Source organism: Stenella coeruleoalba (assembly GCF_951394435.1).
Source record: "Stenella coeruleoalba genome assembly, chromosome: 11".
NCBI classification, from domain to species: Eukaryota; Metazoa; Chordata; class Mammalia; order Artiodactyla; family Delphinidae; genus Stenella; species Stenella coeruleoalba.
This window is the reverse complement of record NC_137157.1, coordinates 79,838,635-79,866,127: the sequence shown is the minus strand read 5'-3', so window position 1 is coordinate 79,866,127 and position 27,493 is coordinate 79,838,635. Positions and strand designations below refer to the sequence as shown.

Here is a 27,493-nt window from a genome sequence, read left to right as displayed (position 1 = left end):
GTGCTGGTAAAAATTTCTGACTCAGTACTTTTGGAAAGAGCTACCTCTTTCCACGAATAGATGAGCCCACATACTAGGTCTTCTGAGTGAACTAGTGAATTTCCATGATGTCAGGAAACTGGGTGGAGTTTTTGTGGATACAAGTCCTCTGGAAAAGGGACTTTTCAGGTTGAGTATAGGGGAGTAGGGTCAGGTTCTGGTACTGAATAGCCCTCAGGCTGCAGAGTATTTGGGGATTTCCCATTGTGTTAATCCGGTTCCGGCCACAGTTTCTGCATGTCATCTGGAGTAGCTGCTGCAAGAACAGTGAGAGATGCTTGCTTATAGGCTCTCTGCCCTTTTATCAGGGTGCTGGAAGTTTGGTTCAGTCATGATTTGTAAACCAAGTTGAGCTCATCACTGGTTTTCTTCACATGGGCTTCTAAATAGCTGTCATTAAATTTTGGTTACCACATTCGGGTAAGCTAGAGTTGAGTGTACCCAATTTATTAGTCTTCATTGGGCACTGCAGCCCACACTGATCTTTCCCTGTTCTGAAGCCCTGCTTATATCAGAAAGGCCCACGCAGGCATATTTGTCATATGCATTGATTGCTTTTGTGGGTTAGCCTTGCTTCTTTCAACAGATTACGGGATTTTAAGCGCTCGTGTCGTCTCTCTTACTGTTTGGGTCTCTTCCTGCCAGCAAAGTGTCTGTTCTCTAATGGGTGCTTTTGATGCCAATTATTTGATCAGCTCCTTGCTTCTATTTCTCTATCTTTAGGCATCCTGAAGGCCTGCCTTGCAAACACCACCTGATAGGTTTATTGAATATTTAATTTTTTTCTGTAATCAGTAACAGACACTGTAAGTTTGGATGCAGCTTTTTAAAAGGGATTTTAAAACCTTAACCTTCAGTTTGGATATTTGTCTCCCAGGTGGCAGAAATACCTTGGCAAAGGAACCAAAGTCAAATTGGTAATTTTAGTCCTGGGGCTGAAGCTGGATTTGCTTGAACCATGCTTTTTTCCCTCTTTTAAAAAACTGATACCCAATCAATATTTTTAATTGAACTTTACAAGCAGAGTCTAATGTTCAGGTGAAAGAGTGTGTAAAAATCTGGGGGTGGGGCAAAACAAAGCAAAAAGGGGAGAGGCTTACCCAACCAGATGTCAAAATGTATTTTACAGCTCTGGAAATAGCTTAGTTTAAGTATGAGAATAAATAAATAAGTAGGTGGATGGAACAGAGTAGAATTTCAAAGTGGACTGTTACCAGATGGTTATCTAGTGCAAAAGTTCTATGCTTGCTGAAACTCAGGCTCCTAAATCTTGGCACACGTATTTTTTTTCTTAGTTTTTTAAGATATTTGCTGCATTCTTAAGTACGACTCTCTTTAGTTTTGTCAAACCTTGGGGTTGTTATATTGCACAAATTTTGTATTGGAAAGAGATGAAGAAAATAAAATTACTTATAAAGAACTTGGTGCTTTTAGGAACAAAATGCTCTATAAACAGAGGCTTTTACCCATTTAAAAATAAAGGTCAGATGAGAGACGATGCAGCCGAATGGGTTATAAGCTTAGCCTCTGGTATGAGGCAGACCCGGTTCCATTTACTAGTTGTATGTCTTTGGGATGGCGACTTAAGTAAGCCTCAGTTTCCTTATTTTTAAACGTGGGAAACATCTACTTCATGGAATTATTGTGAAGATGAAAGAACGTCATACATGTTAAACGTTTAGCGCTGTACTTGACCCAGAAGCCTTTGATAAAAGTTACCTATGGTTTGATTTTTGTTAGTAAAGGCTGTAAAAGCACTGTGAAGGGCTTTTGTTTTTGAAATTCTCAGTTAGGTACTAGTCATGAAGATTTATAAATAAAGCAACTTTATTTTCAAACCAATTTCACAGTTTTCTTGAGAGAGACAAGCAATTCTTCCCTTAGCAAAAAGGACTGAAAATTAAGAACTTCTGATTATGCAATGAAGAGAATCAAAGAAAATCAGTGCTGATTCCAGCTACCTTTTTTAAAAATTTGCTGTGAGAATGTGAGCAAGTTAATTGCTGCAGTAAAGTTCTTTCTTTTTATGGAGAATTTGAGAAAAAGAAATAGGTTTGAATTTCAGTGGGAGAGATTTAGGTTAGATGTAAGAACTCGCTGACTGTAAGGCTGCCAAGCAGATAAGAAGGACTCCTTTGTCACCATAGGAGACCTTTCTGTCCCCTGAGGTTATTTCAGGGCTCCTGCAACCCCATCTAGATACAGCTTAAACCTGGACTTCAACCCGAGTGATGGTATCTTTGCCAAGATTCTGGCTGCCTCTCAATGTTGGTTAATCCTCCAGCTCATACAGCAAAGCATTCTGATACTTTTTCCCTATTTAGACAAGTAAATGAGGACGACAAAGATTATAAATCTCTTTTAAACAGCTTATAGAGCTGTTTGGGTGAGAAGGCAAGTTGAGTGGGAAGAAGGTTAGCACAGCCTTGTTTCTGGTAGAAGGATGGGCAAGTCCATCCTTTTAAGTTTCTTTAAAACTGGGAATTATACAGCAACTTAAGATTTGTCAAGAATAAGTAAGGTGATCATGTGAGAAAAGACCAGTCATTCTCTGGAGTTGCTTTTTGAAAGTCATAGATTTATTTTTGGCTTTAGCTTCAACTGCTTGAGTCTGGTCATGAAGGGTAGGCACCTTACTGGAACAATAGAACAGGGTCTGGAGTCATACAGGGTTGAAATCCCAGCTCTGCTACTTTCTAGTTAAGAGGCCTCTGGCAAGTGACTTAACCTCTCTGAACTTCAGTTTCGCATTTGGAAAATGCGAAAATAGTACCTCACGCGGCCATTGGGCAGATTAAACGAGATGAGGCACACAGTACTGTCGGGCCCATCACGATGGCTGTGACGATGGCAGTGATGATCATGATAACAGTAAAGACGTTGATTAGTTGCTTTCCAGAGATTTGTGGTCTAAGCTGGGAAGTTTTCTGCTAAAGAATAAGTTGGCATTATTAAAAAAATTTATATATGCTAGTCCAAATAAATAGGGTCTAAGCAACAGGGTCTTAATGTCACATCTGTATCACAGAAAATTGTACTTGGTTTGGAAAGTCATATTCTACATATATTCTCAACCTTTGCATTTTGTGACAGTAGTTTTGATTTGATCCTATTGATTTACAGGCAAGTGCCCTGCTGCTAATGTAATAACTATAGTTCCCGCATGAACTAAAGCATGCTCTGATTTTTCTCTTAGATTGTATAAATTGAAATTATTTAAATATTGGCATTATGGTATGATTTAAGCTGGGCAAAGAACTTAAATCAGGCAGCTTATAAAAGAAGAAATAATTACTTAAAATATATGAAAATATGCTTATCTCATCACAATCAAAGAAATGCATAAGCAAAACTAAGATGTCCTGTTTAACCTATTGGGCTGGCAAAGATTAAAACGATGGGCAGTGACCAGTGTTGGCTCTGTCATATAACTGTGATGGATCGATTGGTTCTGTATCTCTGGAAAGCAATCTTGCAGTGTGTATCAGAATTTTAAATGTGAATTTTTTTTGACTCAGCAATTGCATATATGGAAGAATATAGTAAGGAAATAGGAGAAAGAATGCACAACCTATGATCTAATATGTTCACGGCAACATTGCTAAAAATCTCACACACACCCCCGCACAATGGAAACCATCCAAACATCTGTTAGGGGACATTAGTTACAAAGTACAGCACTGTAGAAAATGGAGTGTGCACGGTCCCTCAGTTGCAGAGGAACCCAGGTTCACATCCTGGTTCCACCATGTTTAGCTGTATGATCTTGGGCAAATTACTTAATCCAGCTAAGTCTCACCTCCCTCTTCTCTAATAGGAATGATAATGGCACGTGCATTTTAGGGGTCTTATGAGGATTAAGTGAGATGATACACAAAGTACAGGGTCCAGCACAAAACAATTCATTATACGTTAGAAAATATTCTTACTGTGTGTTGCTTACAAAGGATAAAGTGGATGTGTTGGTATTAACATTGAAGGATGTCTGCAAGATAGTAAGGGAAAAAGCAAGATACAGAACAGTTTATATAAACCCATTTATGTTAAAACTGTATGTGTGTGTGTTTATATGGGCATTAAAGTTTTGGAAGGATATAACAACAGTTAGCACTTAATGAGCCCTCGACTAATTCTCAGGCACTATTCTAAGTGCTTTAACCATTTAGTGGATCAATCAACTACCTTATTAAAATTGGTTAATATGTTTTAAGTGCTTAGAACAATACCTACACTTTGTAAAGTACTTAATCAACACTAGTTAATAATTCTCACATGCTGTCATTATCTCTGTTTTGTAGATAAGGACACTGACACTCTGAGAGTTCTTACAGTTCATAAGTGGCAGGCCCAGAATTTAATCCAGGCAGTCTAACTCCAGTCTGTCACCCAACAGTTAAAACCGGATATTATGGGTGGTAGGATGGTGAAGTCACTTTCACTTGGCAGTTTATATACTTCTGGATATTTTCACATTTTTACATGACAGATATTTTACTTTCATAAATAGAAAAGAAGATATTTCCAGTTTGGAAAAAAAATGTATTTTTATGTTTTAGAAACCTTATTTCATCTGTTATAGAATACCTATGGCACATTCCAGAGACCTGAATATTTGTACATTTAGGTTTGCCCTCGTGCCCATGTGTCTTAGACAAGGAGTACACGGGACCCTGTTACAGTATATATGATTTTGAGAACCTCACTTTGGGGCATAATTTTATAAGGAAATAATTATAGATAGAGGTAGAGTCCCAAGCTAAATCTAGATCGCTTAACGGTGACTAACTTCTGTAATCGTGGTACTAATAGCCTTTAAGAAGACTTTAGTCACAATACTTTGGCTTCCAGGAAGTTTGGGGTAAAAATGTCATTCTTCGGTCGTCTGAAAAGCAGGCAGAAAACCAGTTATTTGATCCAAGGACCCGTAATCCTAAGATAGGAAGCAGTGTCAGTGTCAGATATGGACATCAATGACAGAGCTGGTAGGCACCATTGTGGTCCAGGACTGACCTAGCTGTCAGTGTTCTGAAGGGCAGCTTCTCTGCAGGGGCTACACAGTGTCCTAGAGCTGCCACTGCACTGTGGACTCTCCAGCTGGACTGGGGGCTCCCCCTAAAGGTTGAGTGGTCTCTTCTAGTCCAGGCTTTTGCCCCAGATAGCCAAGTGACTGTGGGCCTCACGTCTGTAAAATGAGGGAGATGGACTAGATAATAGAGTTTCTGTTTTCGAGTTCTGTGATTCTAACAGTCTTGCCTGGTGGCGAGCTAAATTTGTGACCGAGACCTTTAGTGGAGTCTAGAAAAATGCTGAACAGCATTGAGCTCATAAAGTGATTTATGGAAGGGTTTGCCAGAATGTTTACTTGAATTGCAGGCTATCCCTGATGACAAAAAACTGTATTAGTTACTTTTTATTCCATTTTAGGCATTTTTTCTCCTATCTTTGTTTTCCAAATAAACCAGAATTGTGTTCAATAAAGTGGTATGGCCCTGTTTGATACTTAGATAATAAGCTGTTCAGGTATTAATTATAAAGGTCACTAGCACTAAAAATATTTTTTACTGCCTTAAAGTTTTCTGTTCTCTGGTGTCTAACTGAGGTGGATACCTCCTGGATTTTCTCATGATTGCAGAAGTCAAGTAATCTGTGTGTTAAACACAATATCTGAGTCTGATGAGTCATATGGTATGTCTGCTTTTAGCTGGGAACAGTTTTCGTTGGTCAGTTGTAATGGTCAAAAGTCTCTTGGGAGAGTTTAAATCACTCAAAATAACTAAAGGTAACTCATGATATCATGTTTTAATTTTAGTCTAATCCAATCTTTGCCCTCAAAAAGCACTTCTGCTTCTGGCTCTTATGTTGTTAAATTAGTCTGATCTCTTTCAGCGAGTGGTTTTCATTTAAAAAGAAACAACAAACAAAAAGCAACCCAGTAATTTTAAAACTAAGAAATACAAAAGAAATTGATATAATGGAGGAATCTACCTAAGTCTCTCCTGAAGCTATTTAGTGATGTAGAAGCTTTGAATATTTTGAATGAATGGGGAAATTAAAATAGGAGTTTATATATATGTGTATATATATATATATATATATTTTTTTTTTTTTTCCGGTATGCGGGCCTCTCACTGCCGTAGCCTCTCCCGTTGCGGAGCACAGGCTCCGGACGCGCAGGCTCAGCGGCCATGGCTCACGGGCCCAGCCGCTCCGCGGCATGTGGGATCTTCCCGGACCGGGGCACGAACCCGCGTCCCCTGCATCGGCAGGCAGACTCTCAACCACTGCGCCACCAGGGGAGTCCCTGTATTTTTAATTAAAGTCATTTAATGAAATTTATATTTTACAGCCTCACTTAAACTCAGGTCTGTTTTCAAGTTTTATTGTGTGTGTGAATGTTGGTCTGTTTCTCTCTCTTTCTCTCTCTGTCTCTCCTCTTAGAAGCTTAGTTTTAGGAAAGTGAAAGGTAATAGTGCAGAGATGACCAAACTTTTTATAACTGGGCTGCTGAGGGATTTGTGTGTTCAGGCTGCTTCCCAAAGCTCCTCCCCGTTCCTTTACCAGCAAGTCACACCACCTCTCACAACTCACCATTTTCCTGCCTTGCCCATTCATTGGTTGTTCTCTGTACACCAAACCTTCACCTTTTAGCACAAAATAGGCAATTTTGGTTGTACTGGTGCTTTGAATCAGGCATTATTATCTCCTTTAAAACAGGTAGAGAAGGAGTAAAGGGGAGTGGGGATCTTCTTTAAAGCTAGAGCAATCATTTTGTCTCTTATGATTTTGGAGAAGTAGTTCCCTTACCTTAAGACTTGAAGTTCATTTAGCTGAGATTTGTGCTGCCTTGCTGTTTGATTTCGGTATGGGCCTTGTGAGTCACCAGTAGAAAAGCTATCTGAGAAGAGAGTGACAGTTTGAGCCCTTGTAAATATGCACAGGTATAAGCCACTAAAAAAATGCTTCCCTAAAAAGAAGTGTAAGGTATGACTGAAAAACTTTGCAGAATTCCCATTAGTCTTCTGGTTGCCTTTAGTTTTATGCTGGGGCCTCAGACTCTTTTTGCTATTCTTCACAATCCTCCACTAAACCAAAACTAAGAACTTGGTTCATAGAGAAAAAAATTCAAGTACAGTGGTACCTGGCAAACCACCTCTGTGGGCTGAAAAGTGCAAGTTGATTCCCTTTTACTGTTCCTACCTGCACCCTCACACACTCTTAAATTTTTTTTTTCTATAAAAATGGTTGTTTTCCCATTATGGAAAAATTAAAAAATTCAAAAAAAAGATAAAGGACAAAATTTAAATCATCTATAATTTCACGTCATATTTCACCCTAATTTACCCCCCTTCCCCCCCATATAGTTGAGTTCATATTTTACCTGAAGATAGAACATTGTATCCTGTTTACTTAACATTATTTTTCATGTTGTTAAATTTTGGGGGGAAAATTTTCTTCAGTATTATTTCTATGATATTTCATGCTATCACCATTCCATCAGTCATTTCACTTACTTTTAAACATTTGTGTTTTTTGCTGTTTTAAATAATGCTTTGATTTAAAAAAAAAAACAACTTCGAATCGTTGCTGCAATTTTGATTCTTTTCTTAGCATAGATTCCTGAAGGTGAAATTATTTATGTCAAAAGATAAAAAAACAACTTTAAGGTTCTTGGTATAAATTGCCACATTCCCTGTCAGAAAGGATTAATCCCGACCAGTTAACATAAGCACAGGGAAAGTTATCATCAAGGTGGTGACATAAGTCATCGCCAGCTTCAGTCCCCCTCACAAGAGGACCAATTATTGATTATCTGTGGACCAGACACCATTGTAAAAATCCCACAGCCCAGGGGTGAGGTTGACGCACCCCTCGGGACTGCAGAGACTGAGAACGACCACATTAAAAGGGGGAAAGGAGCAGCCACCCTCTGAATGCATTGCTGCTCCCCCGGGCCAGCACATGCCACACCAAGAGGGTCCCCCTGAGTCTGTGGTTTTTCCAGTGGGAAAAAGAGCCCAAGTTGGACATCCGGCTCCCCCAGTGATGCAGGACACTTCCTGGGAAGCCCACTTGGGTTTCACCTCACAGGAATCGCTGGGGAAATCTGTAGGACTCAACCACTGGGAGACACTAGAGACAGAGAAGGTAGGTGGGGTTCACAGCAACCAGTGCTCAGATCTTGGTGGACCACATTCCTGCTTACAGTGGTGCCTGAGCAGAGATCCCAGTCAATGGCTCTGTCCATCTGCAGAGGCAGGCTGGTGGCCCTGTCTGGCCAGGGAGCTCAGTTAGCAACTTGGCCTGATTTAGGTCTCCAGCCAATGAGCAAACTGGGCGTGGAGCCTATTCCACAGGCCTACCCAGGCAGAGAAGCACGTTCACAGTCCTGCCTAACTGCTGAGCATAGCCTGTAGTCCTGTCTGACCAGGAAACCATGGTGACAGCTGTGGAGCCACCCTACTGCTCTGGTCTGCAGCAGAGCCCAGCCTAGGGCCCTGCCCAACTGTTGAACACAACCTGTGGCCTTGCCTAGGCAGGGAGTCCAGCGACTGACCCTGCCCAATTGCAGAGCATAGCCTGCAGCCCCACCTGTTGAGGGAGCCTGGATAGTGACCCTGACCATCTGAAAAGCACAGTCTGTAGCTCATCCAACTGCCCGATACAGCCTCTCCCAACCAGTGAACGTGGCCGGTGACCTTGTCCAACAGTAGGGCACAGCCAATAACCTGCCCAATTGCGAAGCCCAGCCTGGACCACCCCCGTTAACATGGAGTCCAGCCAGGAGCACCATCTGGTTAGGAGGCACAACCTGAGACCCCACCCAACCAGGAGCATCCGCAGAGCCCAGGCCACAGACCTTCCCATTCATGGAGTCCAACCTGCAGCACCATGTTGCCAGGGAACACAGCCTGCCACCTCACCCCGCCAGAGGTGGTTGCGGACTCCAGCTGGCGGCCCCATCTGACCACGGGTACAGCCAGCAGTCCCACCGTGTGAGGGGGCCCTCCCAGCAGCTCTGCTTGGATGTAGAGTCCAGCCAGCAGTCTCACCCAACCACAGAGCCCAGCCAGCAGCACCGCCACATACCGCAGAATATGGGCAGTAGCCTCAGCTAGCATCTGTGTAAGCCTGCATACAAGGGAGCCCTCATGCAACTGTAAGTCGATTTCTTAATAGAAACTTTGCAGTTCAGGAGAGAGTGGGAGGATGATTTTCAAAATATTGAAAGAAAAAAGTTGTCAACCAAGAATACTATACCCAGTAAAGCTGTTTTTCACAAATGAAGGAAAGAAAAAGATTTCCTGAACAAACAAAAGCTGAGGGATTTCATCACCCCTAGACCTAACTTACAAGAAATGCTAAAGGGTGTTTTTCAAGGAGAAATTGAAGGATGCTAATTAACATCATAAAAACATCTGAATATGTAAAACTTACTGGTAATGGTAAATATATGGTCAAAATCTGGTTCTTTGAAATTGTGACCCTAGTTTAAAAGTTAAAAACTTAGTTTAAAAGTTAAAAAACAGGGCTTTCCTGGTGGCGCAGTGGTTGAGAGTCCACCTGCCGATGCAGGGGACATGGGTTCGTGCCCCGGTCCGGGAAGATCCCACATGCTGCAGAGCGGCTGGGCCCGTGAGCCATGGCCGCTGAGCCTGCGCGTCCGGAGCCTGTGCTCCACAGCGGGAGAGGCCACAACAGTGAGAGGCCCGCGTACCACAAAAAAAAAAAGAGTTAAAAAAAAAGTATTAAATATAGCCATAACTACAATAATTTGTTATTGGATACACAATATTGAAAAGATGTAAATTGTAACAGCAATAACCTAAAATGTGAGGGACAGAGGATTAAATGTATAAAGTTTCTATATGCTATTGAAGTTAAGTTGTTATCAGCTTAAAATAGGATGTTTTATGTAAGCCTTATGGTAACCACAAAGGAAAAACTTTCTGTGGTAGGTTCACAAAAGGCTAGAGTAAAGGAGTCAAAGCACACTGCCACAAAAAGTCATCATTCACAAAACAAGGTAGCAAGAGAGGAAGCAAAGAACAAAGGATCTACAAAACGATCAGAAAACAATAAAAAGGCAATAGTAAGTCTTAACCTATCAATAATTACTTTAAGCATAACTGGATTAAATTCTTAATCAGAAGGCATAGAAAGGCTGAATGGATAAAAAAAGAAGATCCAATAATGTGCTGCTTACAAGACACTTTAAGAACACACATAGACTGGGAGTGAAGGGATGGAAAAAGTTACTTCAAGCAAATGGTAACAAAAAGAAAGCAGGGGGAGCTATAGTTATATCAGACAAAATAGACTAAGCTTAAAATAGTCAAGAGAGACAAGAAGGTCATTATATAATGATAAAGGGGTCAATTCATCAAGAAGATAGAACAATTGTAAATAATTGTACATCCAACATCAGAGCACCAAAATATATAAAGCAAATACTAACAATGAAAAGGGGAAATAAACAGCCATACAATAATAACTGAGGACTTGAATACCCCCCTCAATAATGGATAGATCATTCAGACAGAGAATCAATAAGGAAACAGCAGATTTGAATTAGACCAAATAGATCTAACAGGCAAAATCAGAACACTCCATCCCATTGAGGCAGAATGCATATATTATTCTTAAGTGAACATGGAACTTTTTCTAGGAGAGATCACGTGTTAGGCTACAAGGCAAGTCTCAACAAATTCAAGAAGATATGGATTATATCAAGTATCTTTTCTGACCACAACAGTATGCAACCAGAAATAATAACAGGAGGAAAGCTGGAAAATTTACAAATACATGAAATTAAATAACACAGTCATGAACAACTAATGAATTAAAGAAGAAATCAAAAGAGAAAATTTAAAAATGTGAAACAATTGAAAATGAAAACACAGCAAACCAAAACTTGCAGGATGTAGCAAAAGCTTCTAAGAGGGAAGTTTATAGTGATAAATGTAAAGCATACATTAAGAAAAAGGAAAGCTCTCAAATAAGCAACATAACTTTATACCTCAAGGAACTAGAAAAAGAATAAGCTAAGCCCAAAGTTAGTAGAAGGTGGCAAATAATAAAGATCAAAGCAGAAATGAGTGAAATGGAGAATAGGAAAACAATAGAAAAGATGAACAAAACTAAGAGTTGATTCTTTGAAAAAACAAAATTGAGAAAGCTTTAGCTAGACTAACCAAGAAAAAAAGAGGACCCAAATAAATAAAATTATAAATGAAAGAGGAGATATTACCCTGATACCACAGAAATACAAAGGATCATAAGAGACTACTATGAACAATTACATGCCAACAAATTAGGCAACCTATAAGAAATCAATTCCTAGAAACATACAACCTACCAAGAATGAATCCTGAAGAAACAGAAAATCTGAACAAACCAGTAATGAGCAAGGAGATTGAATCAGTAATCAAAAATCTCCCCAATTAATATCCAAAATACACAAGGGACTCATACAACTCAGTAGCAAATTAACAATCCAATAAAAAAATGGGCAAAGGATCTGAAAAAACATTTTTCCAAAGAAGATATTCAGATGGCCAACAGTTACATGAAAAGGTGCTCAGCATCACAAATCATCAGAGAAATGCAAGTCAAAATGAGATATCACTCTATACTGGTTATAAAGGGTATTATCAAAAAGACAAGAGATAAGTGTTACTGAGGATGTGGACAAATGGGAACTCTTGTACACTACTGGTGGGAATGTAAATTGGTACAGCCACTATGGAAAACAGTATGGAGGTTCCTCAAAAAATTAAAAATACAACTACCATATTGTCTGGCAATTCTACTTCTGGTATCTATCCAAAGGAAATAAAGTTACTTTCAGAGACACTGCTGCACCCTCATGTTATAATAGCCAAGACATGGAAACAATCTAACTGCCCATTAATGTATGAATGGATAAAGAAAATGGTACACACACACACACACACACACACACACACAAACACACACACACACACACACACACACACACACACACACACACACACACACACACACACACACACACACACCCCTTACTGGAATATTATTCAACCATGAAAAAGGAAACCTTGCCATTTGTGACAACACTCATGGACCTTGGGGGCATTATGCTACGTGAAATAAGTCAAACAGAGAAAGACAAATACTGTATGATCTCACTTAGATGTGGAATATAAAAAAACTGAAACTCATGGAAACAGAGCAGCTTGGTGGTTGCAGTGTGCCAGAGGTGAGGATGGAGTGGAGAGGGGGAGTAGGTGAAGGTGGTCAAAGTGTACAAACTTCCAGTTTCGTTTTGTTTTTTTTCATGGAAAGGCATTTTATTTTAATTATAGCAGTGTGTACATGTCAATCCCAAACTCCCAATCTATCCCTCCCCCTCCCCCTTCCCCCCCCCCGCCCCGTAACCATAAGTACTTCTCTAAGTCTGTGAGTCTGTTTCTGTTTTGTAAGTTCATTTGTATCATTTTTTTAAAAGATTCCACATTAAGATTCCTCATATAAGCGATTTCATATGATATTTGTCTTTCTCTGTCTGACTTCACTTACAAACTTCCAGTTTTAAGATGAATAAGTTCTGGGGATATAATGTACAACGTGGTGGCTATAGTTAACAATATTATACTGTTACTTGAAAGTTGAAAGTATTTGTAAGTATTGTATATTTGAAAGTTGCTAGGAGAGTGGATTTTAAAAGTTCTCACTAGACACACAAAAAAATTGTAACTATATGAGGTGATGGATGTGTTAACTAACCTTATTATGATAATTGCTTCTGAATATATACATATATGAAATCATTACATTGTACATCTCAAAGTTACACAATCTTATATATAAATTATATCTCAATAAAGCTAGAAAAACATACACATGAACACAGATGATGTGTAGAAAGATGTCTGATGATAGACTGGACCCCACCAAGAAGGTTTTCCCCAAAACTGTGGCTACTTTCAGGTAGGGAATATATTGCATTATTTTAAAGTTTCCATGTCTGTGATTTATTGGTAAAATTGAATATTTTTCATATGTTTGTTAGCTACTTTTACTTACATATATTTGTCAATCAGTATTAGCCACTTACTAGTAAGGTTTTTATTGTCTCTTTACAACTTTAATGTTATAAAAGCTGTTACGAACTTTATATATGTTTTAAGAAATATAATTTGTTATTTTAACATGGGTATAAGGTATTTTTAACATAAGTGTTTAATATATAATGTTACTTTGCAATTTCGCTTAAAATACTATCCTTTAATCTTGTTTGACATACATATATGTATATTCCAAATTTTTCTGTGATGATTCCTAGCAGTATTTTCATTGTGATGATTTCCTTTTAAGACAGTCCTTTTTCTTTAAAAGATCAGTTATTCATCTTATTTTCTTGAAGTTTAATTTTTCCTTTTACTTTTATTTGCCATTCTTTTCCATCCTTTTCTTTCCCTTCCCTTTCTTTTTCCTTCCTTTCTGTTTTTTCCTTTAGTTTTTATGTTCACCCTTTTGAACCACTTGAAATTTATTTTGATCTTTGGAGTGAAATGAACATCTGACTTACTTTTTTTCCCAAATAGATAACCAGTTGTCTCAGCACATTAATTGAATAATTCTTCCCTTCCTTCCATGATCTATGATGAGATTTCTTCATTAAAAGGCCAACAGTTTTTTTTTTGTTTGTTTTGTTTTGTTTTGTTTTGGATCAAGGTTATTCCAGGGATTTTATGAATGTGGTTCTCCGTCTCCTCCTTGCTACTTTTGTGAACAGGATTATTTTTCCATTTATAAATGTCTATCTTTAAAACTAACCTTTTAAAGCATAAATTTTAACCTTCAAATTGAACACTTTATTTAGAAAATCATTGTCTTACTTTCAGTGACCCATATTCTTTATAACAGAGGCGAAAAACAGAAAACTCATGTTGTTGGGTATTGGAAATAGATGGGAGTGTGACCATCTGACAAGGCGCAGGGAGGGGTAGTTCTCTTGGCGCCTTCAGTGTCTTTGTTCATCTTACTCCTCCACCTCCCAATTCAGAGCCACAGCTTAAGGCTGGGAGCCCAGAAGGCTCCAGATCACTCGTAACCCCTCACTCCCTCTCACACTCTCTCGCTCTCCAAGAACTTCTCTAGGCTACTAAGTTCATGTTTGTAAATTCTATAATTTCTACATATATGAATTCTATATGTAAATAAAATATTAATAAATAAGGATATATTTTTATAATCTATTAATCCTTGTTTTTTTCCCATGTTATTTTTGTTGTTTTGTTTCTGCATAATTCTCCATTACAAATAGCTTTGAAGTCCTCACTCTGGTCCTCCCTTACTCTCCCCCTCCCCCGTTCCCCCCATGCCCCCCACTTCTTGCCTTGCAAATTGTGATTTTTATTTTTCCTCTTTTAGTCTAATAAAGGCGAGTATATTCCTGTGTGTGTTTATGAGGGTACCAATTAATAGAACTTGATCTAAAATTCTTTTAGGGGTGCCTCTACTATCTGTTTGTTTTACCATTCTGGTGCTAAATTATCAGTATCTAAGTTGTTCGGCATTTCAGCTGAAGTAGTTTAGTTTTTATTTATTTATTTTTAAAATTTTTAAAAATTAAATAAATTTATTTATTTATTTTTGGCTGTGTTGGGTCTTCCTTGCTGCGTGCGGGCTTTCTCTAGTTGCGGCGAGCGGGGGCTACTCTTCGTTGCAGCGCACGGGCTTCTCATTGCGGTGGCTTCTCTTGTTGCGGAGCACGGGCTCTAGGCGCCCGGGCTTCAGTAGTTGTGGCTCCTGGGCTCTAGAGCACAGGCTCAGTAGTTGTGGTGCACGGGCTTAGTTGCTCCGCGGCATGTGGATCTTCCTGGACCAGGGCTCGAACCCATGTCCCCTGCATTGGCAGGCAGATTCTCAACCACTGCGCCACCAGGGAAGCCCCAGTTTATTTTTTTAAGTTCACTATGACTTGGTAGATTGAACTGAGCATCTTTTGCAGGCAAGATCTAATGCATTACTAGACAGCTATAACGATAGAAAATTTAATTTTGTAAATACATTTAAGAATAGATGGCTTCTTTCTGAATATTTTTGAGAAAAATGGGGTACTACCTTACCTAAACATTAAGATCTGTAAACAGGCCAGTTTTTAGATAAAATTACTGCTACTTTGTTTGGCAAATTTAATTCAGTTTAATTTAGCTTAATTGTTTACATTTACTTCATAAACACTTTCCCTTCTCAAGTTAAAAAAAACAATGTGCAGAGGGATTTTTAGTAATTATTCGGATCAACATACTTAAATAGTCTGCTATTAACAGTATTACTATAGCTAAATAAGCTTTTGGGAGCTCAACCTTTGAACTATATTTTGGTCAGCAGGGAAAAATGCCTCTTTGTAAAACAGGTTTCAAAATAAAAATGATAATGTTGATTTCAGCACCACTGTGCCATCACCACCAGGCTTATGACACACAGAAAGCAAGGATAACCGTCCGTATGAATTCGCTCCTCTGGACTGGTGAACAGGACACACACCAAGTGGAGATAGTCACATTAACTAATGAAAAACTAAAGCTCTTGGCACTAAACACAGTAAACAGATTATAAGTAGAGTGGATGTCTGTTGTCTCAGGAGCATTACTCCATCTTGTAAGAGGAGTGATTAGTTTTTCTCTGGAACACCTTCTCCTGTCCTAGTCATAGCCCCAAATCACCACTAACTTCTAGTAAGACTTCTACCGAAAGCTTTTGTTGTTGTTTTTTGTTTTTTTGTACTTCACGTCTTTCTATTTAGAAAACCGATAAGTACTTTTTGATACATTTCTTTCTCCACTAAAAGCACTCTAAATTTTCAAATCAAGTAGGTTTGAAGACTAGAAGAGATAGAGAATATCCACTAGAGAATAAATTTACAAACTAACTTACTAGGATAGCAGCTCAAGGAAGGAAGAATGAGCAGGAGGATTGGGTAAGGAAGGGAAGAAAATTCATCATTTCTGTGCATTTAACATGAGCCGGATGTGTTTAAAATATTTTTTCATTTATATATTGATTTATCAAACACATGACATTGCTCTGTGCTAGGCACCGTTCTAAGTCCTTTATAAATATTAACTTCCATAATTCTTGTAAGTCTTGCATTAACATAATAAGCATGTACACAAGTTGGCCATCATTATCTTTATTTTAGTCAACAGGAAACTGAAGCACAGAAAGTTTAAGTAATTTGCCTAAACTCACACGGCCAGTGAGTGTCTGAGCCAAGATTCAGATCTAGCGCTCTGGTCCTTCGTCACTGTGCTCTGCCATCACTGGAGCATCACATCCGCTCTGTAAGGCTGGCATGGTTTATATCCATTTTAGAGACATGGATCCTGTGTCTGGTGAAATAACTCAGGATCAGCCTTGAACTTATTTTCTTTCCCTACCGTTAGCTCTTCTTATACTTCCTATTCTTACTAATGATATCAACATTTACCCAGTCATCCAAATCTGAAATTGAATTATAGAGTTCAGTGTTTTCAGTTGAGTATCTGAGCCCTTCTTTTAATCTCTTCTGCTGCTATGTGAAACTGGGCCCTTATTATTCTGCAGTAAACCAGGATTGGAATCTCAAATGCTAACGGAAGCAGGCAGGTAATGCAAGGAGTGAAGGAGGCTGGGCCTGAGGGAAGAAAGTTGGCGGACTCTGGCGGGATGCGGGCTTGCAAGGGGCCTGCTTCTTCTGTCCTTGCTGCCTATTTGCAGGCAGGAATATGGATTCAAATTTGACAGACTTGATTTTTGGAGAGGAACCAAAAATCTGGATTTTTACGTGAAATCTTCTAATGTCTGAATCATAGTGCAAGTCACACAAAACATGGCTGCAGGCCACCAGTTTGTAACCCCTGAGTGTTTATTACTGAGTCCCCTAACCTGATTTACACTCCTCTAGTCTAGTCTACTCCCAGGCTTCTTGCCGTCTTCCCTTTGCTAGCATAATCTATCTGAAGTGCCAATCAGATAGAATTTTAGGGGTGGTTAGGCGGATTAAAAGTATTAAAACGTAACATTTTTAGGAAAGTTCTTGTACTGGGGTATGCACTCAATTAATGTTCTTTATTGGCTATTAGTTCTTCACTTAATTAAAAGCCTTAAATGACTCCCATTTATACTCAGGATAATCTTTTAACATGGCATAAAAGGTATTTTATCATGATTCCTAACTGACTTTCCACCTTCATCTTTGGCTGTTTCACCAAATGTATACTCAAGCCCTTCTCTACACTCAAGTGAGTCAGTTGATTTCATGCCCTTTCACCTCTTCCTCTTCTGCCCTGGCCGTCTGACTTGTGAACTCTTATCCTTCCCAACCCACCACCAAGATTCAATTCAGGCATCTCCTCCTCTCTTAAACCTCTGACTACACTTTTCCTTCAGTTTCCCTTGTGTCCGCATAGGATTGTGAACTCCCTGAGGGTAGGGACTGTATTTTATCATTCTTAGTACTTTGTGCAGTGCTGGAAGGTAGTGTATATCTGCAGTAAATGTTGGTTGGAAATAATACAACTAGTAAAAGTTAGTGCTGGGACTTGAACTCTCACCCGACTGTGAATTTCTTGCTCTTCGGATCGTACCTCGTAGAGGAAAGAAGCTGTGGCTGCTCTGTTATCATTAGGGACCCAGCGGACGCAGTGTCCAACTGTGGACCTGTTGCAGCCTAGGACACTGTGGTGGCAACTAATGATGAATCTAGGAAAATTTTTATACACGAAGGCATTAATGATACTCTGAAATATAGTATGAAGAAGCTAAGGTGAAATCATCGGTTAAGTATTGTTTTACCAGTCAGGTAAGGCAGCTCTGTTTTCCTATTTTAGAAGTGTGATGGCAAATGCTGGAGACACTACGTGTATTTATAGATGGCCTGAGCGCCAGATTTGTTATCTCCTTTCCCCAGGCTTGATAAACACGAAAGAATGCTGGACTCAACGATTGGTAGAGTCTCCATTAATGAACAGGGGAGTCTGGAGAAAACACATGAACAGGAAATCCAAGGGCACCTAGTGTTGTTTTTATCAGTCCAGGAATTCTAGACTTGCAAATTGTATCCTGTTCTTTTTCTGGCTAAAGAAAGGGCTTTAGTAAAAGACAAAGAACAGTGTGAAATCCATTAGAGGAATAAATCTGCAGTATAATAAGTGCCAGTCATCCAGATCATTCTTTTTAATAATTTGGTCACTTCTGTTCTTAGTTATGTTTAATTTGAATTTTATAAAGCCTACTTGTGTCTGGTTGGAGAGTAATAATTTTTTCTTGTTTTTTTAAGCTAATCTCTAAAAGATGTTATTCAATCAAGACTAAGGGTGGGATTTTTGGCTTTTACTGTAGTTGTATCTCTCAAGTAGGATTTGTCTCTCTGAAGCTTAACATAACAGTAAGTAATTCTGTAGTTTTTAATCCAAAGGAAATTATTATATATGGGACATATATAATTTAAAATCCATTAAACTTGAGTTCAGTTAGTCACCGTCGTTTACAGAATGCCGACTGTGTGCTCAGCACTTTGCCGGGTGCTGTAATACTTCCGTTACAAAGATGAATAGACATAGGTTTTGTTCTGATTTGGTTTTTAAACAGGGCTTGCACACTTGCATGTATGTATAACTAGAATGGAAAGACCATAGTGATGATGGTTAAATTATACAGTGTTTGGAAGTTGTTTTTCATTACTCGATATCCACTTCTGAACCTTGGAGTTATAAACTCATTACGTCTTTATAATGGAGAAACCTGATCTTCTCTTTACCCCTCTTTTATAAAGACCTCAGGTTCAAAAATCTTTATCTAAAACAATTTCATATTTATTTCTGTACTGTTAATGCAAACAATTTCTGTAGTTTGGAATTGTTCTCAATTCCCTAACTTTCTTATGTTTCACAAAAATTTCCCCCAAAGTTTTTCTCAGTAATATTTCTGCCCACTGCTAGCCCCCCCAATTTTGCATCATCTGGGAAAGCCCAGTTAGTAGCAGGGCTTAATATTGGCCATCTCCTCTAGCCACTTTGAAGTGGGCAGAGGTGTCCTGGGCAGGATAGCAATCGATCTTTTTTTTTTTAAGATTCCTTATCCTTATGCCATTAAACAGTTAAATTGCATAACAGTTCTCTGTTTTGATGCCATGCTTACCAAGCAGTCTTCTTCAGTCTGTACATTCAGCTAGTCTGCAAGGACGGAGCACATTTGCCCAGAGATACAAGTATCTGTTTCGTGTTCCTCAGTTTCTTATTGTGTGAATCAGCAAATTGCCATTATGTCTTGTGTATCAGTCTCTTGTGAACTTGGTGAGGATAAAGGAGCTTCCAGAATTCCCTTGTCCTGGGACGCTGGCAGCTGAAGGCCAGACCTTGCTTCTTGCCAGACAGAGCAGAGCAGCGTGTCAGCTGCCTTCCAAGGCCACACCCTGAGTTCATCATACATCTTTCTTTCCAACTTCTACAAATATTACTGATGTGTTATTTCTCTGTGCTTTTTTTCAAGGGGCATGATTTTGTTTGTTAGTCTTTGCATCATTCACTTTTTGAAAGGAAACTATAGACCACTATAGTTGGGTCTTGACCTTTTTTCCTCCTGCAAATTGGCAAACCAATCTGAAAATTCTCTATCAGCTACAGATACTCTGGACAAATCAGAAAGCACTCTAAAATTTCTAGGTATTTTTTTGTTTGTTTTGTTTTTTAAGGGAATTCCTTTATTTTTATTATTTATTTATTTATTTTTGGCTGCGTTGGGTCTTCGTTTCTGTGCGAGGGCTTTCTCTAGTTGTGGCAAGCAGGGGCCACTCTTCATCGCGGTGTGCGGGCCTCTCCCTATCGCGGCCTCTCTTGTTGCGGAGCATAGGCTCCAGACGCGCAGGCTCAGTAGTTATGGCTCACGGGCCTAGCTGCTCTGCGGCATGTGGGATCTTCCCAGACCAGGGCTCGAACCCGTGTCCCCTGCATTGGCAGGCAGATTCTCAACCACTGCGCCACCAGGGAAGCCCTAAAATTTCTACGTATTAATTACTCTTTGTTGGAGTTTCTAAGTCTCCCTCCCCCAGATATTGAAAAAGAGTAGCAGGCACTTTTTAACCAGTGTTTAAAGATAACTGTCTATAAATTTAAATTTTATATGCCTAAGAGGCTCCCTAGAATACTACTGCAAATGTATACCCAACCCTTTTTGAGGATTCAGGATACATATTAACATATTAATGATGCCAGGAAGTCTCGCAGTAAGAAACTTTGTATAATCTGGATTTCCTAAATTTATTTGAATTCCTCCACCTCTAGTCCATCCTCCCAGCTCCCCTCTCCTCACCAAATCCCCAAATCCCAATTAGCAAACACGATTTGGGATGTTTGCTATATACAATCCCACTCCCTCTTTTCCTTTCTTTGACTTTTCTGCATGTGATCCTGAAACATAAAACACGAACCCAGGTGAGATTTCCAGAGGTGGTATGGCAGCATTGCCTTAGGTAGCATTCCAAGCTTAGTGCTTAAAAATCACTTGGCCAGAGTAATTCTTGAGCTTATTTTTATTACTGTTTAAAAAATAATGCTCACTATCATTAAAGCACATTAAAAAAATTAAACTAGATGCCTAAAATAATGTCTTACATTTGTATAATTTCTATGTTATATTATCTCAGATGGCCTTAGAGTAGGCCTGTGAACGAGGCAGGGCAAGTGCCGTAATTCCTGTCTGGGCCGGAAAGTGACTTGAATTCAGAGCGTTCTGGTGATTTGAATAAGACCATGTGATCAGTTAGCAGCAGGACCTGGATTAGATCTCTAAATATCTGACTCCAAGGTTCAGTAAGTTTCGTTTTCCACAGTTGCTAACCTTTATAGGCAGTTTTTGCTTATTTTTTCAACGCTCCTCCCACACCGCCCCCTCCCCCTGCCATTTGATAGGTGGACTCCTTCACTCATTAATGCCCACTGTGTGTCCAATACGGTGCTATCAAGGTGAACGCTCAAAAATGATTCAGAAAAAGTTCTTTCCCAGAGGTATTCCTAGTTTAGGGGGACAGGCAGGTGAAGTGCTCAGCACCGGTCCTGGGAGTATTTGTTACAAATGGTAGAGAGCACGCTCGAAAGAATGCCGTTTGGCCCCTTCTGGTCCATCGATGTCTCTTCTGGCAGGGAACCTTAGAGAAGTCACCGCAGTTAGGCTTCAGACAAACTGGGCTGTAAAGGACCAGCAGGATGCCTGCAAATAGAGTGTAGGACGTAACTGGTTCAGGAATAGGTCCTGTCAGGGCTTGGAGGCATGAAAGGGCCAAGTATGTTGGGAGAAGAGTGAGTGGTGAGGAAGGGCAGCAGATAAGGCCAGAAAGGCAAGTTGGAGATAGCACTTGGGTGGGGTTGGACTCTGCAGCTCACCAGCTGTGTGACTTGGCCAAGCTTCACTTCCTTTCTTTACCAGGCTTCTGTGAGGAAGAAATGCAGTCATGCCTAGGAGTGCCACTGCCTTAAATCCTCAGGCAAGAAAAGGGGAAAATTAATGAATAAACTCTCATCAAGTTTCTGTTAGATACCAGCACTCCGCGTTTGTGGGTTGTCTTTGTTTATCTTGCTAAGCTAATTTGACTTGCTGTACGTGCCATGAACAATTTAAACAAGTAATGTCATCAGCTTCTTGTTATAAAAAGATTTATAGGGGCTTCCCTGGTGGCACAGTGGTTGGGAGTCCGCCTGCCGATGCAGGGGACACGGGTTTGTGCCCTGATCCGGGAAGATCCCACATGCCGCGGAGTGGCTGGGCCCGTGAGCCATGGCCGCTGAGCCTGCGCGTCTGGAGCCTGTGCTCCGCAACGGGAGAGGCCACAGCAGTGAGAGGCCCGCGTACCGCAAAAAAAAAGAAAAGATTTATAGTAGTCAGCAGAGGAACAAGTTTATGATGTTAAAGTAATCGACATAATGAGGCTGAAGCAGTAAATGGAGGTATAAACCCACTAAGACAACAGTGGAACTGGGAGTTTGCCATAGTTAAACTGTTTACTTTCAACCTGTATTTGACTTGTTTCACATGAAGAACAAGAAAGGTCTTTGGTTCATTCCACTATCCCAGTTGAGGTCGATATCCAGGGCTCTGTCTTTATGTAGTTAAGGAGAGGTAGGTGTTGGGAAATAGGTGGCAGATTTGGAAGAATACTTTTCGGCTAAGAATGCAATGTTGGATGGTCACCCTGGCAATCTGGATCTCCTCTAAGATAGTCTGTTATGATTCCCGTCCAGATAAGCAAAAACATCTTTAATGTATGGAACCATTCTAGGTTTTTTGTTTGTTTGTTTTTTGTGGGCTTTTTTTTGGGGTCTAGATGTGGACTATGGTAGGCAAGTCTCTTAGGGTCAGTGCCCACCTATAGCAGCCACCAGAGTTCAGTCTTACATTCCTTATCTTGTCTAATTGTCCACATTATCTTTTTTTTTTTTCTTTTTTTGGCCACACCATGTGGCATGTGGGATCTTAGTTCCCGACCAGGGATCGAACCCGTGCCCCCTACAGTGGAAATGCGGAGTCTTAACCACTAGACCGCCAAGGAAGTCCCCACATTATCTTCTTTAAACCAGCACTTTGTTTGGCTGGCTCAGTGGTTTTTAAAAGTTGGCTTTAAGTAGACAAACATTGTTCAGGAAAAGCCATAAAACTTCCATGTTGTCACCTGGCTTGATTCATACATTTTTGTTTCCTGCCTGGTTCCTACAGGGATTTGAGTTTCATTTGAACGTCTTAACTGTTAGGGTAAAATGTTGTTGACTAGTAGAAATGAAACCATTTCTAGAGTTTGTTAAAAGGGATAGAAAGTTTTCTTTCTATTGAGTAATTTGTGTCTCTGTGTTGTTCTAGTTTCTGTTACTATGGCAATGACGGCAGGGACCACAACCACCTTTCCTATGAGCAACCATACCCGGGAAAGAGTGACTGTGGCCAAGCTCACGCTGGAGAATTTTTACAGCAACCTCATTTTACAGCATGAAGAGAGAGAAACCAGGTATAGTAAAGGCTGGTCAAAATTTTCCGTGTAGTTAAATAAGCTGTTATACCGCAAGTGGGGTGTAAGCATGTTGTCCATGAATAATATAAATATTGTGGGTCCCTGTATGCTGACAGTATACCTGGTTCCTTGTTTTATTTTCACAGAATAGTGTCCTGTCCTGGGCACCCATATACTTATATCACATGTCAATTGATGTTTTAAACAAAACGTTTCTAACCATGAAATTATGGTATATCTTTATACTTTCTTTTTTTATATACTCTCTTTTAGAGGGCTACTTAATGACTGCCTTTAATCCAGAAACTTTTGTAGTGTTGTGTGTATATCAGTGGAAATGGGAGAATTATAAAAAGAATGAATGACGTTATTTTGCCTTCAGGAAACTTATAGTAAGGGAGATAATGCACATGAATATTACATGAAAGGGTGAAAAGTATGCCCTTTGAGAAGGGCAAAGAAGGGGGAGATTGGTTTTGCCTAAGGCAACTGGGAAGGCTTCATAAATGGTGGTGGCATTTAAACAGAGCTCCTAAGGAAGAGTACTATTTATATATACATAAAAGGGAGAAGAAAGAGGTTAAGGAGCAGGAGGAAGGATATCAGAGACAGAAGAAAGCACCTTTACTGCCAGGTCAGGCACTGTCCAGTTTAACTCAAGCTGGATTTTTATACCGTTTCCTGAGAGCCTTGGATGCTTTGTAATGGAGCTATTTTCCTGGTAGTAAAGAGCCTGGAAAACTTTTGAACAGATTTAAATGATCACAGGTGTTTCTCTGGAAGATTACTTTAGTTGTGATGTACAGAGTGGACTGTGGGAGGAGGGATCAGAAACAGGAAAGGCTAGCACTGTAGTCCAGGCCAGTGGAAGGGAGGCTTGCTTTAGGATTATGACAACAACAGGGAAGAACTGAGTGAGAAAGACAGAAAAAACACGGCAACTACCCAAATATGGAATGTGAGAGAAAGTAGTCCACGCTGGCTCTGAAATTTCACACCTGGGCAACCAGAGAGTGGTACAACTTAGTGAAACAGAACTCGAGGGGAAGAATCTGGTTTTGCACATAATTTTGGGCAGGTCCAACTACAGATTAGACGTGGCTGGGGAGAGAATTAGAACTAGAAAATGAAACTTAAGTAACTATTCGGAAGTCAACTTAGAGTAAGGAAATATAAAAGAGAGCTAAGAAACGTGCAGAATAGTGAGGAGAGCAAACGTATCTTTGATCAAATTTCCTAAAGGAAGAGAGGAAAGAGAACTAAGAGATTGCCATCAGCAGAAATTCCAAAAGATTCAACTTAGGCAGAAGGAAAGTGATCGCATTCAGAAGATCTAAATGTAAATATGTGGCTAATGTGTAAGAAAAATCAACAATAATGATAATGTCACATGTATTAAAAAATATATATTTTCCTGCAGTAGACTGTCAGTCAGGAGGGAAGTAAGTGGAATTAAATTGTTCTTAGAGATCAGTGTGTCTCTAAGGATAGGGATACAACACAGAAAGGGGTAAAGATTGGTTAATTTAAGGCTTTGACAAATTAAGTGTACATGTAATTTCTAGGGTAGCCACTAAAAGAATAAAAATAGAGTTTGTAACTTTCAAACTAATAGAAGGAAAAAAAATGGATGGGGGAAAAATAAGTTCAGAAGAAGCCAAGGGAAAAAGAAAAACTGAAATACCAAAAGGCAGGCACAAGTAGAAACCACACCATAAGTTAGAAATAAATCCAAACATGTAAGAAATTATACTAATTGTAAATGCAATGGAAGTCTCTGGAAGTGAGCAGATCATCAAGGGAGACTGAATAAAGTAAAAGAGAACCAAGGAAGGAAAGACCTGTATTTTTTCGACAGTCACTCAAGTTATTCATCAGAATTTTAAAGGTTCATTGTCTTTTATTGCTGAAACCTTAAAATAATTCAGTTTTGCTCTCTGTTCCCAAACAAAGGAAAATAGGAATAAAAGTATCTACTGTTATTTAAAAAAAAAGCATGGTGGTGCCATGGAAGTCAAATTAAATAGTCAGCTATTTTCTAGAAGCTAATACTTTAAGAAACATGTGATGAATTTTTAAGGCTTAATTAACTGGATAAATGCATAAGTCAAATAAAGTACCAATCAGAACAAAGCATAAGGTCATTTTAGCAGGAAAGCTATTTTTTAGAAAGGTACAAGAGAAGTCCTTGGGTCTTCTCATTTAGGTATGGAAATGGATAGAAGTTATTGCATGTCTCCCTAGAAGGAGGGATAATTTACTGAAATATTAGCTTTAGCAAGGACTGAGGAAAGGGGACAGTAGGGATAAAGTTGTTCGTATATTGATTGTCCTCCTGGGTTAATGGTCCTCTTACTCTTTGGATTCTTCCTGCAGAGAAGAAAACTCAAATCATTCAACAAGCAGCTCTGTGGCGCCCGGAGGTGCCTGATGGCAGGCACAGAATCCAGCATTAGGAACTTAGTCCATTGGAAGGGTTGGGCTTGGGTGAATAATGTGTAAAAAAAGATAAAAATCAGTGTGATTAGCATCAGGGTAGGTGCTTATTACTAGAATTGAGAAAGTCAGTGGAGGATATACTTTTAGGTGCTGATTTATGAACAGGCTTTAGGTATTTTTGTTATGAATTTTCCATAAGAAATAAAAAGGATCTTAACAGTGGTTTAGGAAAGAGCTTATCTTTGGACATATTGTCATAAACAACAAATGCCAAAAGATTTGTATGATGGTTTCAATCCTCAGCCCTCATACCCATTTGGATAAATCCTTGAAAGTTAGTCTTTATCTGAGACGCTCCAAAACTAATTAGGACGAGCTCTCCCAGGTTTATCTTTAGGAAAAAGAGCAATGCCATGGAAATAAAATACTAATAGTCACTTGCAAATGAGTTGCAAAATGTGTGCCACAGCTATCTGTCTGGTTACTAGTTATTTCATCCATCACCCCCTCACCTGTAGCTTAAGTAACTTTAAGGGTGCATTTTAAAATATTGAAGAACTGAACTTGGCTATACCTAGAAAAGCAAATGTTCTGGTAGTTAATGGGTTATTTTTTAATGTACGTATATGACTTTCCAATTTTCCAAGAATTAGAATAAAATATACTTAATTGCACTGAACATCTTTCTGTGATTAATTAGGAAAATCAAGTTTAGTGTTTAAGTGAAGCACTTGGACAAGCTCCTTTAGCTAATAAGCGTTAAAACCAAGGTTCGAGCACAGGGATGTCCACCTTAAACCTTTTTACTTTTAGTCACTGTAGTTACCTTTTTATACATCTAGTATAAACTCTGATAAATGTTAATGATTTTGGAGATTTGAACACTAGATAACAGAGTTTTCTGTATCAGAACATGAGTCACCTTTGCTAACGATTCATTTAGGCAGCTTTAGAAGTAAATTATTCATTTGGCTAGTATGAGGCAGCTAATTCTGGACTGTATTTATATTTTGAGAAAGAAATATTTATATGTGCATATATGTTTATAAATATTAGTCACTATTCTTAGTGATTATTTTGATTCAACTTGAAAGATTTTTTTAGCATGGCAAACTGAGTGTAAACTTGAAAAAATAAATGTACATTTCTTAAGTGGGAATACTTAGGTACATATTAAAATTTAAATAATTTTTTTTGAAAAGGCAGAAGAAATTAGAAGTGGCTATGGAAGAAGAAGGATTAGCAGATGAAGAGGTATGTAAGCTATAATTACTATGACTCTAGTTAACAGTACTCTCTTATATAATTGAAAGTTGCTAAATCTTAAACTACAAAAAAAAATAGTTATGTGAGGTAATGGATGTGTTAACTAACTTTATTGTGGTCATCATTTCACAAGGTACAGTATATACCTGTATCAGATCATCACATTGTAGGGACTTCCCTGGTGGTCCAGTGGTTAGGACACCACACTTCCACTGCAGGGGGTCCGGGTTCGATCCCTGGTCAGGGGAACTAAGATCCCGCAAGCCCAAGCCTAGCGGCATGGCCAAAAAAGAAAAAAACAAAATCATCACATTGTATACCTTAAACTTACACAATGTTACATATCAATTATATCTCAATAAAAGGGGGAAAAACTACTGTATGAAAGCAACCCCAGTGACTTTTTCTTATAATGGTATCAGATGATTTTATAACTTAGATAATGTGGGTTTCCTATTTGAACGTGAGCTTCTTCCTTTGTTGCTGTGATGGAAATCTTTGAAAGGGGGCAGCTTTTTTTTTTTTAATTCCAAGAACATATATATATTCAGTGAATAGTATCTAGTGTGAGGAATAAGAAAAGAGGGCTTCAAGAATAATTGATCAGTTGCCAAATTTCCTTACATTTTTCCTAAATATTTCTTAAAACCACCCAGTTCACTAGTCTGGTGCCATGAACCCAGTGGTTTAAACTACCGTGTATTTCACCTGAAGAATCACTGCCCC

At 39.1% G+C, this 27,493-nt stretch overlaps 1 protein-coding gene across 2 annotated transcripts in view; it reads left to right on the top strand.

Moving 5' to 3' along the window:
- STK38L (serine/threonine kinase 38 like) overlaps positions 1–27,493 on the top strand; it is an 81,131-nt gene that overhangs the window by 32,852 nt on the left and 20,786 nt on the right. For both annotated transcript variants that reach the window (XM_079936955.1, XM_079936954.1), the window contains exons 2-3: positions 22,915–23,059; positions 26,704–26,755. In XM_079936955.1, coding sequence (XP_079793081.1) covers positions 22,926–23,059; positions 26,704–26,755 — 186 coding nt within the window. In that variant the 5' untranslated portion in view covers positions 22,915–22,925. The remainder of the gene's footprint in view (positions 1–22,914; positions 23,060–26,703; positions 26,756–27,493) is intronic.